At 49.5% G+C, this 13,816-nt stretch overlaps 1 protein-coding gene across 3 annotated transcripts in view; it reads left to right on the forward strand.

Annotated features, from left to right (window-relative positions):
* The window catches only part of GJC2 (gap junction protein gamma 2), a 109,911-nt gene extending 102,841 nt beyond the window's left edge, over nucleotides 1–7,070 (forward strand). For all 3 annotated transcript variants that reach the window (XM_060248105.1, XM_060248106.1, XM_060248107.1), the window contains exon 2: nucleotides 5,643–7,070. In XM_060248105.1, coding sequence (XP_060104088.1) covers nucleotides 5,663–6,916 — 1,254 coding nt within the window. In that variant the 5' untranslated portion in view covers nucleotides 5,643–5,662 and the 3' untranslated portion in view covers nucleotides 6,917–7,070. The remainder of the gene's footprint in view (nucleotides 1–5,642) is intronic.
* Nucleotides 7,071–13,816: the final 6,746 nt, after the last annotated feature.

The following is a 13,816-nucleotide window of genomic DNA, read 5'->3' on the forward strand; positions in this document are numbered from 1 at the left end:
CAATAAAGTTGATGGGCAGTAAGTTCAGGACAAGTAAAAGGGAATCCTGCTTTACACAGAGAGTGATTGAAATGTGGAATTCGCTGCCAGAGGGTGAAGCGAGGGCCACCGGAAGAAACAGCTTTAAAATGGAATTAGTTAGACTCATGGTCGATAAGGCTGTCAGTGGTTGCTGACCATGGTGACTGAGTGGAACCTCCACACTCAGAGGCACTAAAACTCGGAATCCCAGAGCCAGGAGGCAACATCAGGGGAAGGCCTCGGCCTCCCTGCCCTGTTGTTGGACTTCCAGAGGAACTGGTTGGCCGCTGTGTGAGGCAGGAGGCTGGACTAGATGGACCCTCACTCGTCTGAGCCAGCACATCTCTTCTGATGTTCTTCTCAGGGGAAGGCCTCGGCCTCTCTGCCCTGTTGTTTGCCCTCCAGAGGTACTGGTTGGCCACTGTGTGAGACAGGAGGCTGGACTAGATGGACCTTAATTAGGCTGATCCAGCAGGGCTCTTCTGATGTTCTTCTCAGGAGAAGGCCGCAGCCTCTCTGCCCTGTTGTTGGCCCTCCAGAGGAACTGGTTGGCCACTGTGTGAGACAGGAGGCTGGACTAGATGGACCCTCACTGGTCTGATCCAGCAGGGCTCTTCTGATGTTTTTTTAAGGGGAAGGCCTCAGCCTCCCTGCCCTGTTGTTGGACCTCCAGAGGAACTGGTTAGCCACTGTATGAGACAGGAGGCTGGACTAGATGGACCTTCATTAGTCTGATCCAGCAGGGCTCTTCTGATGTTCTTCTCAGGGGATGGCCTCAGCCTCTCTGCTCTGTTGTTGGCCCTCCAGAGGAACTGGTTGGCCACTGTGTGAGACTGGAGGCTGGACTAGATGGACCCTCACTGGTCTGATCCAACAGGGCTCTTCTGATGTTTTTTTAAGGGGAAGGCCTCAGCCTCCCTGCCCTGTTGTTGGACGTCCAGAGGAACTGGTTGGCCACTGTGTGAGACAGGAGGCTGGACTAGATGGACCTTCATTAGTCTGATCCAACAGGGCTCTTCTGATGTTCTTCTCAGGGGAAGGCCTCAAGTCTCTCTGCCCTGTTGTTGGCCCTCCAGAGGAACTGGTTGGCCACTGTGTGAGACAGGAGGCTGGACTAGATGGACCTTCATTAGTCTGATCCAGCAGGGCTCTTCTGAGGTTCTTCTCAGGGGAAGGCCTCGGCCTCTCTGCCCTGTTGTTGGCCCTCCAGAGGAACTGGTTGGCCACTGTGTGAGGCAGGAGGCTGGACTAGATGGACCCTCACTGGTCTGATCCAGCAGGGCTCTTCTGATGTTTTTTTAAGGGGAAGGCCTCAGCCTCCCTGCCCTGTTGTTGGACCTCCAGAGGAACTGGTTAGCCACTGTATGAGACAGGAGGCTGGACTAGATGGACCTTCATTAGTCTGATCCAGCAGGGCTCTTCTGATGTTCTTCTCAGGGGATGGCCTCAGCCTCTCTGCTCTGTTGTTGGCCCTCCAGAGGAACTGACTGGCCACTGTGAGACAGGAGGCTGGACTAGATGGACCCTCACTGGTCTGATCCAGCAGGGCTCTTCTGATGTTTTTTTAAGGGGAAGGCCTCAGCCTCCCTGCCCTGTTGTTGGACGTCCAGAGGAACTGGTTGGCCACTGTGTGAGACAGGAGGCTGGACTAGATGGACCTTCATTAATCTGATCCAGCACGGCTCTTCTGATGTTCTTCTATGGGGAAGGCCTCAGTTCTCAGTGCCTATGCTACGGCTCCATCCAAAGTGCTTGTGCCGTTCCAAAAACCCATAGAAAGATGCTTTGTGTCCGTTTAGAGTCATGCCTTGTCAATGTCACATCTTCATGTAGGTATGGACTCACACTGAAGCCTCTGATGGCGCTGTCAACTATTCCACCATTTCCTAATCTTTATCAAAGAGGCCCAGTCACAGATCCATCTCATTCTAATAAGAACAGTCAAATCTCAAGCATCTCCAATGGAGAAAGCTGAGCCCTGTTTCCCCAGGCCTGTTGTGTGAGCAAATCCCACAAATTGTTCTAAGCCAGGGGTGGCCAAACTTGCTCAACATAAAAGCCGCATAGAATAAATGTCAGATGTTTGAGAACTGCAAGACGTGAGCATTAGATGTTTGAGAGTAGGAGGGAGGAAGGAAGGAAGGGAGGAAGGAAGGAGTCAGTTGTTTGAGAACTGCAAGAAATGAATGTCAGATTTTTAAGAGCCGCAAGATGGGAGGGAGTGAGGAAGGAAGAAAGGGGAGGGAGGGAGGGAGGGAGGGAGGGAGGGAGGAAGGAAGGAAGGAAGGAAGGAAGGAAGGAAGGAAGGAAGGAAGGAAGGAAGGAAGGAAGGAAGGAAGGAAGGAAGGAAGGAAGGAAGGAAGGAAGGAAGGAAGGAAGGAAGGAAGGAAGGAAAAAATTCAGATGTTTGGGAACTGCGAGGAATGAAGTCAGATGTTTAAGAGCCGCAAAATGGGAGGGAGGGGGGAAGGAAGGAAGGAAGGAAGGAAGGAAGGAAGGAAGGAAGGAAGGAAGGAAGGAAGGAAGGAAGGAAGGAAGGAAGGAAGGAAGGAAGGAAGGAAGGAAGGAAGGAAGGAAAAAGTCAGATGTTTGAGAACTGCGAGGAATGAACATCAGATGTTTAAGAGCTGCAAGATGGGAGGGAGTAAGGAAGGAAGGAAGGGGAGGGAGGGGGAAAGCAAGCAACTTTAACTTTAAATGCATTCTCCAAGCTGCTTGCTGGCTTGGCTTGAAGAAGTGATTTAAAGAGAGAAATGCCTTCTCCAAGCCAGCCAATGGGGCGGCGGGGGCTTTGAGAGCCGCACAGTATGTGTGGAAGAGCCGCATGTGGCTTCCGAGCTGCAGTTTGGGCACCCCTGTTCTAAGTCCCTTTGTACTCACAGAGGAGGACAAAAACAGGGCCTGCATTTCGCTCGAGAAACAAATGCGGGGAGTTGGATCACGGGGCTCCCTGCGTCACATGTTGTTCCATCCTAAAAAGACAACATTGTTTTAGCCCCTCTGGGCCAAAGAAGAGGAGCGCAAATAAATGGCCGTGTTGAGTAAGGCAGCTAGCGCGCCTGAGTCATCATCTAGACAATGCCGCCCTTATATTTCTCGTTGCATAAGTCTTGAATCATATTTGGAACCCTTCCGTGAATTAGATCACAGAGACCGCCATGGCGCAGGCTAGCGATCTGAGCGCCACCATTTTGCGTCCCCTTTCCCTCCAACTGAGCTTAATCAGTTCTTACCCAAAGGCAAAGGATGGAAGGACCCAACCCAATCTGACTTTTTTTTGGCTGTGGAAAGGTTATATGTCGGGGGGGTGGCCAAACTATGGCTCAGGAGCTCTTTCACATATATTGTGTGGCTCTTGAAGCCCCCATTGCCCAGTCAGCCAGCTCGGGAAAAAATGTTCTGTCTCTTTAAACCACTTCGCCAAGACAGCCAGCAGCTTGGAGAACGCATTTAAAGTTAACGTTGCTTTCTTTCCACTACTCCGTCCCTCTCCTCCCTCCCTTCTTCTTTTCTTCCTTTCTTCCCCCCCTCCCCAAATACATCCTTCATACGGAAGGAAGGAAAGAGAGAGCACAATAAAATTTAAAAGTTCTGGAGCTCTGGTCCTGTGAACCGATGCTCAAAAAGAGGCCCGGCTGTACCGCTTAAGAGTACAAGCACACGAACGGGTGTAGCTGCCTAACGCCGAATCAGGCGCTTGGTCTAACACGGTTCCCGTTGTCTACTCAGACTGGCAGCAGCTCTCCAGAGTGTCAGGCGGAGGTCTTCCACATCACCTCCAACCTGATCTTTTGGAACTGGAGATGCCGGGGATCGAACCTGGGGCCTTCTGCATGTCAAGCAGATGCTCTACCGCCGAGCCACGGCTATAGTTCTCAGCAAGCACCTGGGACCTCCTGCGTGCAAATCAGACTCTTTACCGCTAGCTCCATTACACAGTTCTTGTAAGAAAATCCCACCGCACTCGTTGGGAGCCTCTTCCAAAATCAACAGGCATGGAGATCGGAGCCTCACAGCCCAGAAGGGGTAGCACAGCAGACGCTCTTCCACTCTGTCTCCTATCCTGTCCCAAAGAGATCTTATATCACCTTTCAACTGCTTTTATACCATATATGGCTTTTATAACCTGGGTAAGACTTGATTTATATGGGTCCGAAATGCTTTTATAGCAGCTCTGTTAGGGCAGCTGGGTTTTGGCCACTGTGAGACACAGAGTGTTGGATTGGATGGGCCACTGATCTGATCCAACATGGCTTCTCTTGTGTCGGTAAAGTGATGTTCTGTCTTCTTGGTGCTTGGGGGGCAATGGTGGGAGAGCTTCTAGAGTTCTGGCCCCACTGGTGGACTTCATGATGGCCCCTGGGTTTTGGGCACTGTGTGACACAGAGTGTTGGACTGGATAGGCCACTGGCCTGGTCCAACATGGCTTCTCTTATGTTCTTATGTGACACAGAGAGTTGGACTGGATGGGCCACTGGCCTGGTCCAACATGTCTTCTCTTATGTTCTGATGTGACACGGAGTGTTGGACTGGATAGGCCACTGGCCTGGTCCAACATGGCTTCTCTTATGTTCTTATGTGACACAGAGAGTTGGACTGGATGGGCCACTGGCCTGATCCAACATTGCTTCTCTTATGTTCTGATGTGACACGGAGTGTTGGACTGGATAGGCCACTGGCCTGGTCCAACATGGCTTCTCTTATGTTCTTATGTGACACAGAGAGTTGGACTGGATGGGCCACTGGCCTGGTCCAACATGTCTTCTCTTATGTTTTTATGTGACACAGAGAGTTGGACTGGATGGGCCACTGGCCTGGTCCAACATGGCTTCTCTTATGTTTTTATGTGACACAGAGTGTTGGACTGGATGGGCCACTGGCCTGGTCCAACATGGCTTCTCTTGTGTCTGAGAAAGTGATGTTCTGTCTTCTTGGTGCTTGGGGGGCAATGGAGGGAGAGCTTCTAGAGTTCTGGCCCCACTGGTGGACTTCATGATGGCCCCTGGGTTTTGGCCACTGTGTGACACAGTGTGTTGGACTGGCTGGGCCACTGGCCTGGTCCAACATGGCTTCTCTTATGTCCTCACTGCCTGATCCTTTTACCTGAAGATGCTGAACTGAATCTGGGACATCCTTCTCTGAACTTTACTGCTGCGACATGACCCCTTCCCAGCTGGCTAGGGGGAGCTGAATAAACAATGCAAAAGGAGAAAAATCTGTGGCGATGCACACAATATTCATTCATTCATTCATTCATTCGGTTTTTTATCCTGCCCTCTCTGCAAGTGGACTCAGAGCAGCTAACGATCAGTTAAAACACAGTTTGACGTTACAGTTCAAAAACAACAAAGCTTAACAATACATTCATGGTGCTACTCAGAAATTTTTTGGTATAGGTGGGATCACAACTGTCTTCAGTTGACAGTCTGCAATTTACATAACTTAATCTTAGGTTTCTAATGATGCATGGTTTGGTTTACTGTGTGGTTGCGACGGTGGTGATGGAGTGGTGATTATTTGGGGGCTTGTGGCTATCACAAACCCCAGACCGAGTAGCGACTCTCCCGAGAGGCAGACGTCCCTTGGCTGTGTTTTCAGTCCGTCTTTCTGTTTCGTTTCAGGTTATAAATGAATAGCCCCTATGACCAACATGAGCTGGAGCTTCCTAACGCGCCTGCTAGAAGAAATTCACAATCACTCCACCTTCGTGGGGAAGGTCTGGCTCACCGTCCTGATCGTCTTCCGGATTGTCCTCACGGCCGTTGGAGGCGAGTCTATCTACTCGGATGAGCAGAGCAAGTTCACCTGCAACACCAAGCAGCCCGGCTGCGACAATGTTTGTTACGACGCCTTCGCGCCGCTGTCCCATGTCCGGTTCTGGGTCTTCCAAATCATCATGATCTCGACGCCTTCTGTTATCTACTTGGGCTACGCTATCCACAGGATCGCCCGGTCCACTGAAGAAGAACATAAGAGGTTCCGGAGCTTCAAGAAGAAAAAGCAGTTTGCCTTGAACTGGCAGGCTGTCCGGAATTTAGAAGACCCCTTGGGAGCAGAGGAGGAAGAGCCCATGATAGGCGACGACATTGCTGAGGCTGACGAGAAAGCCAAAGCCAAGGAGAACAAGAAGGAGCAGCAGAAACACGATGGCAGGAGACATATCCAAGAGGAGGGCTTGATGAAAATTTATGTCTTCCAGCTTCTCACCAGAGCCACCTTCGAAGTTTGTTTCCTGATAGGCCAGTACATGCTCTACGGCTTCGAAGTCAGGCCGTATTATCTCTGCAACCGAGTCCCTTGCCCTCACGACGTCGACTGCTTCGTGTCGAGGCCGACGGAGAAGACCATCTTCCTGCTGGTCATGTACGTGGTCAGCTGCCTTTGCCTGCTGCTCAACGTGGCCGAGATGTGCCACCTGGGCGTTGGGACCATCCGAGACGCCATCCGGGAGCGAAAAATCCACAGTTTCCGGCAGCCCCCTTACAATTACGCTGCCTACCCGAAGAACATCTCCTGCCCTCCGGAATACAATTTGGTGGTGAAATCGGACAAGCAGGCCAAGGTTCCCAACAGCCTGATGGCTCACGAGCAGAACTTGGCCAACGTGGCTCAGGAGCAGCAGTGCACCAGCCCCGACGAGAACATCCCACCGGACTTGTCTTCGCTCCATAAACACTTGCGGGTGGCGCAGGAGCAACTGGATATCGCCTTCCAGAGCTACAACACTCAGGCAAATACCCAGCCGTCCAGAACCAGCAGCCCGGAGTCCGGGGGGACCGTGGCAGAGCAGAACCGAGCCAACACTGCCCAGGAGAAACAGGGCGCGAAGCCCAAAGCCAGCTCGGAGAAAGGCAGTTCTAACAGCAAGGATGGGAAGAATTCTGTATGGATATAGCAAAAGGGGTGGAGGAGGGTCTTTCAAACTAAGTCGGGGCGTCTGGAAGCTGAGGAAAGGGCTTCTCTTCTCTCCACCGAGATGGGAGGCGTTCAAGAGAGCCCTAGCAAAGAGGGTCGTTCTGTTCTATAAAGGTCCAGTGTTTCCGCTTAAACGGTTTCAAGCAGTGCATTTCTGGAATCGTTGGCGAATAAGGGGGCTTCTCACCACCCAATACTCCTTGCCCGCTCCTATTCCTGATGTGCAAACGTTTCAGTAGCCGGAAACAATGGAACGTTTGCACATCTGTTCTTACTCCGCAAGGGTTTGGGGTCTGTAATATACATTAACGGTTCTTTTCGGGCATATCCCTGGGTTTTATCCTCTAGAAGTGAGGGAAAGGGAATGTTCTATTCTCTAACTTGAGGTTCTGCGAGAAAGGATTCCTTTGCAGGGGACCTGGGACTCTCCAGTCCTTGTTCTGCACAGTTTGGCTCTCAGGAATAGTTCAGAGTCAGTATTGCTCCCTCAGTCCCACGCCGTGTCCAGCTTCTCTCTGCTTGCCCATTCCCTTTTTAACGTCCTTCCCCACACTGTGCCTTTTATGTCCATTCCACACACACACACCCCGCAATGGTCCTGTCCTCCTCTTTTCTTGTGTATGCAACTCCCATCAAGTTGCAGTTCACGTGTGGGGACCTCCACCAGGCGATTCAAGGCAAGAGAAGAAGCAGAGATGGTTTGCCGTTGCCTTCCTCCGCAGAGTCTTCCCTGGTGGTCTCCTATCCAAGACCCAGCAAGAGCTTTTCAAGCCGAGCGAAAAGCAGAGGTGGTTTGGCATTGCCTTCCTTTGCGGAGTCTTCCTTGGTAGTCTCCCATCCAAGTATCGACCCAGCTTAGCTGCCACGATCTGGTGAGATTAGGCTACATCAAGGGTGGCCAAACTGGAGCCACGTTGCGGCTCTTTCACACATATGGTGTGGCTCTCAAAGCCCTCACTGCTCCAATGCAGGGGCATTTCTCTCTTAAAATAACTTCTCCAAGCCAGCTGGCAGCTTGGAGAATGCATTTAAAGTTGCTTTCTTTCCACCTTTCCCTCCCTCCCCTTAGTTATTTTCCTTCCTTCCTTCCCTTCCTTCCTTCTCTCAAACATTTGATGTTCATGTCTTGTGGCTCTCAAACATCTGGCATTTATTCTACGTGGCTCCTCCGTTAAGCGAGTTTGGCCACCCCTGGGCTATACCACGCTATCTTCCTTCCCTTCCTCTTGTCTTAGGTAATAAAAAGCCTCCTTCCCGGTCATGTGTACATGAGAAGTTAAAATTTCTTCTGGTTGAGTTTTGTTAGCCGCAACGAAAAGAAAAAACTCCCCGTGTAAAATACAATTTTAACTTGTTGTGAAATAATAAGTATCAAAATACAAAACGAATAACATCAGCACGTATCACCAAGTTAAAACCTCAAACGTGACTCAGTGCTCCTACTGTCCTTACGTGGCTGAAAGCCACTAAATAACATTCGGTCCAGTGTTAAAAGTGGGTGGTGCGACGGAGAACCGGTCCGCTTTGCAAGCTGTTTCGGATCTCAGATCCTTCTTCCAGGGACCGTTCTTTTAAGTGTTGTACAATTTCCCAGGTCCAGTAGTGCCAAAAGAATTCCTAGCTTTCTGTAATTAGCATGCGTAATAGCGGGAACGCCGTAATAAGTGCTGTCCGGTTCTCCGTTGAACCACCTACTTTTAACACTGGACCAAACGTTATTTAATGGCTTTCAGCCACATAAGGACAGTAGGAGCACTGAGGAACGTATGAGGTTTTAACATGGTGATATGTGCGGATATTATTCGTTTTGTATTTTGATACTTATTATTTCACAACAAGTTAAAATTGTATTTTACACGGTGAGTTTTGTTAGCAGCAGCTTCTTTCCTTTGAGAGTCAGTTTGGTGTAGTGGATAAGTACGCGGACTCTTATCTGGGAGAACCGGGTTTGATTCCCCACTCCTCCACTTGCACCTGCTAGCATGGCCTTGGGTCAGCCATAGCTCTGGCAGAGGTTGTCCTTGAAAGGGCAGCTGCTGGGAGAGCCCTCTCCATCCCCACCCACCTCACAGGGTGTCTGCTGTGGGGGAGGAAGGTAAAGGAGATTGTGAGCTGCTCTGAGACTCAGAGTGGAGGGCAGGATATAAATCCAAAAGAGCTAGTTTGATATAGTGGTTAAGTGTTCAGACTCTTATCTGGGAGAACCGGGTTTGATTCCCCACTCCTCCACTTGCACCTGCTGGAATGGCCTTGGGTCAGCCGTAGCTCTCGCAAGAGTTGTCCTTGAAAGGGCAGCTGCTGTGAGACCTCTCTCAGCCCCACCTACGTCACAGGGTGTTTGTTGTGGGGGGGAGAAGATAGAGGAGATTGTGACCGCTCTGAGATTCAGAGTATAGGGTGGGATATAAATCCAAAATCTTCTTTCCTTCTGTGTAAGCTCATGGGGGTGAAAGAGTGCAGTTCTACACACGTGTTGTCTACACTCTACATTCATGGTGCAGTTCTACACATGTGTTGTCCAGGAGAACCGCCATGCAAGTTCTCCATCAAAGACAACAGGTATTGAGGTGTGTAAGACAAGGTTCGCATTGGGAGGGAATCTTGTAATTCTCCTAAGCAGACGGCTGGTCGGTGCGTCCTCTTGAGGTGGACCTTTGTTCCAAAACTTGTTTTAATGACTAAAGTAACCCGTCAATGAATGGATTTTTAACGTGCTCGTTGCAAGGCGACGTGCCCGAAGCTGCCACGACATCTTTCCCTAATGCTAAAATGGCTCACAAAAGAACCATTCGTAGGTTTAGAACCGCAAACACGAAAGGTATATTAACCTCTATGCACAACTGACTGTGTAATGGCTTCCATGGGAAAGGAATGGGCTTTCAAAAGCAAGGCTGAAACCCCCAACCGAGCACTTCCTGATCCATCGACGTCTCTGGGCTTCCTGCCACTGACTTCGTTAAGAGTCACAACTTCGCAACTGGAGAGCCAGTTTGGTGTAGTCGTTAAGCGTGCGGACTCTTATCTGGGAGAACCGGGTTTGATTCCCCTCTCTTCCACATGCGGCTGCTGGAATGGCCTTAGGTCAGCCATAGTGCTTAAGTGAGCGGACTCTTATCTGGGAGAACCGGGTTTGATTCCCCACTCCTCCACTTGCAGCTGCTGGAATGGCCTTGGGTCAGCCATAGCTCTGGCAGAGGTTGTCCTTGAAAGGGCAGCTGCTGGGAGAGCCCTCTCCAGCCCCACCCTCCTCACAGGGTGTCTGTTGTGGGGGAGGAAGGTAAAGGAGATTGTGAGCCGCTCTGAGACTCTTCGGAGTGGAGGGCGGGATATAAATCCAATATCTTCATCTACCTCACAGGGTGTCTTTTGTGGGGGAGGAAGGGAAAGGAGATTGTGAGCCGCTCTGAGACTCTTCGGAGCGGAGGGTGGGATATAAATCCAATATCATCATCATCTTCAAAGGTGTCTAGTGTTTCCTCTTTCGTTGATCAGTGTGAAGCGGAGAAACTGGCTGGCTCAAAGCACTTTGGCTGTCTTACAAGCATCACTCCCGTTTTCCCTTCAGCATCTCTTGTCGGCGAGAAGTCTTCTGCCCTAGCTCATTCCAAACAAAAGGGCCTTCAAGTGATACCAGGAGGGTGGGAGAAAAAAATCTCACGTCTTTCGTTGTCTCTTGATAGAGAGCCGGAGAGAAGCGTTGACGGGATGGTTCTTGCTTTTGGGGAAAAGGGACAAGCGCCCTAGGGAGCTTCCTGGAAACAACCAGGAGTGGCAGTTCAGGAAGACAACCTGTAACGAGATACTTCCTGCTTTAGATGTAGGTCGCTGTTTAGCCCTGTAGGCCTAGCAGTGATCAGAACAAGAACTGGAGAATCTTAAAAGAGTGTCTTTGGCTGTTTCAGACAGCAGCCCACCTACTTCTGCGTTTTCTCTCCTGTGGTGGATACCTCCCTCCCTCTTTCTTTCTTTTTTTGGACTTCCTTGGGAGTCTCCCATCAAAATAATAGCCAGGGACAACTCTGCTTAGCTTCTTGGATATGATGAGATTGGACTAGCCAGAACTATCCAAGTCATGGCAGATACTTCTTGGCACTCACAAAAATAACATTTAAGGGGATGCTTTCCCTGTTTGTCTTCCGCATGGGGATTGGATCGGCATCTGGAGCAGAGGTCCATCAGTCGCTATTAGCCACAGCGTATTGTTGGAACTCTCTGTCTGGGGCAGTGATGCTCTGTATTCTTGGTGCTTTGGGGGGCACAGTGGGAGGGCTTCTAGTGTCCTGGCCCCACTGGTGGACCTCCTGATGGTACCTGGTTTTTTTTGGGCCACTGTGTGACAGTGTTGGACTGGATGGGCCATTGGCCTGATCCAACATGGCTTCTCTGATGTTCTTATGTGACTCAGAGTGTTGGACTGGATGGGCCATTGGCCTTATCCAAGAGGGCTTCTCTTATGTTCTTCTGTGACACAGAGTGTTGGACTGGATGAGCCACTGGTCTGATCCAGTATGGCTTCTCTTATGTTCTTATGTGACACAGAGTGTTTGGACTGGATGGGACCTTGGCCTGATCCAACATGGCTTCGCTGATGTTCTTATGTGACTCAGAGTGTTGGACTGGATGGGCCATTAGACTGATCCAACATGGCTTCTCTGATGTTCTTATGTGACACAGAGTGTTGGACTTGGATGGGCCTTTGGCCTGATCCAACATGGCTTCTCTGATGTTCTCTTAGCCACAAGGTATAGATGGAATTCTCTGTCTGGGGCAAGTGATGCTCTGTATTCTTGGTGCTTGGGGGGAAACAGTGGGAGGGCTTCTAGTGTCCTGGCCCCACTGGTGGACCTCCCGATGGCACCTCATTTTTTTGGACGCTGTGTGACACATAGTGCTGGACTGGATGGGCCTTTGACCTGATCCAACATGGCTTCTCTGATGTTCTTATGTCTGGGGCAGTGATGCTCTGTATTCTAGGTGCTTGGGAGTGGCACCAGTGAGAGAGCTTCTAGTGTCCTGGCCCCACTGATGGACCTCCTGATGTCACCTGGGTTTTTTTTTTTGCCTCTGTATGACACAGAGTGTTGGACTGGATGGGCCATTGGCCTGATCCAACATGGCTTCTCTTCTGTTCTTTCAGTTTAGAAAAGGGACAACTAAGAGGGCACTTGATAGAGGTTTTAACAGGGGTGGCCAAACTGTGGCTCGGGAGCCACATGTTGTTCTTTCACACATATTATGTGGCTCTTGAAGCCCACACTGCCCTATTGGCCAGCTTGGAGAAGGGATTTGTCTCTTCACATCACCTCTCCAAGCCAAGCCAGCTGGCAGCTTTGAGATCTCATTTAAAGTTGCTTTCTTTCCACCTCTCTCCTTCCCCTTCCCTTCCCCTCCCTCCGAAATTCATGTCTTGTGTCTCTCAAACATCTATGTGGCTCTTACATTAAGCAAGTTTGGCCAGTCCTGGTTTATAAAATTACACACGGGGCATTAAGAGCTGACAAAGCGACGTTTTCCTTGCTCTTCCAGAATACTAGAACGTCAGGGCCTCCAATGAAGCTGATGGACAGTAGATTTAGTACAAAGGAAAATATTTTTACACAGCAAGTAATTCAAATGTGGAATTCGCTGCTAGAGGATGCAGTGATGGCCACAGGCATAGACGGCTTTCAAAGGGGATTAGACAGATCCATGGAGGAGAGGTCTGTCAGCGGCTACTCACGTGAGCGGTGTTCCGTCTAAGCCGAGCTAGCTCACAGATTTTTAGCCTCCCGCTCACAGATTTTTTTTGTCTTAGCTCAGGAAGGATAACCCCAAAGCACAATAATTCTTATTTTCCTCACTTGTGTGTTCCTGTTGCTGGGGGTGGGGAGATTATCTTTCCCATGTGCATCTTAACATTATAGGGTTTTATGCCGGACGTAAAATGATGTAATATCAAGTTGACCACTAGAGGGTGCAAAACACGTGCAAATGCAGGAAAACCCCATACCGTTTCATACAGCTTTAAAGTGTCTCAATGTTTCGTAACCGAAATAGAACAAGCAACAAAAGATCTTCTCGCTCACATTCCATTCCACTGGAAAATACTTGAAATTTATCTAAAAGGCCATAACGAATCTATACTGTTACGAAATTTCCAGACTGATTTTTGGTTTTGTACTAACTTGTGTGTTATATGAGAAACGTTTTAAGTATATAATTATTTGTAAATATATGTTAGGGCAGATGCAGCCGCCGGATTGATAGAACTTAGAATGATAGAGCATTGAAAGAAAGGAAAAAAAATGAAATGGGGTCGGATGTTCCGTTTCCAATACTAATAAAATGGAATTAAACTTGTGATTTGGTTTTTTTTTTCAGGTAGTAGGAATGAGGTCTGCCCATCCATGGGTGTCGACTTTGATTAGGATACTGCGCAGATACAAATTAAAAAAAAAAATAGTACAACTAGAAGCATACCAATCCGGTAAAACAGGAAGTTTACAATTGTGAACCTCAGCTACTGAATGAAGCTGGCGTCACGATTTCATAACTGAGATGGAAGATTTGCATCCCAGCCGTATAAATGCTGGCTCCGTAATCTTGTAAGAATTCCAGGGCTTTTTTGTAGCAGGAACTCCTTTGCCTATTAGGCTACACCCCCCCACACTAGATGTAGCCAATCCTCCAAGAAGAGCCCTGTGAGGATTGACTATATCAGAGGGGTGTAGCCTAATATGCAAAGGAGTTCCTGCTACAAAAAAAAGCCCTTCCAGTTTCTAACTAGCTTTGGTCACGGAAGAGAGAAATGGTTCCAAGCTTCCTGTGCCCAGGAACTCATTTGGCGAGTAGAGGCAAGCCGTTATATTTTCTGCATCAGCAGAACTACCACGTTCTCTTT

Source organism: Heteronotia binoei, chromosome 10 (genome assembly GCF_032191835.1).
Source record: "Heteronotia binoei isolate CCM8104 ecotype False Entrance Well chromosome 10, APGP_CSIRO_Hbin_v1, whole genome shotgun sequence".
Classification (NCBI taxonomy): domain Eukaryota; kingdom Metazoa; phylum Chordata; class Lepidosauria; order Squamata; family Gekkonidae; genus Heteronotia; species Heteronotia binoei.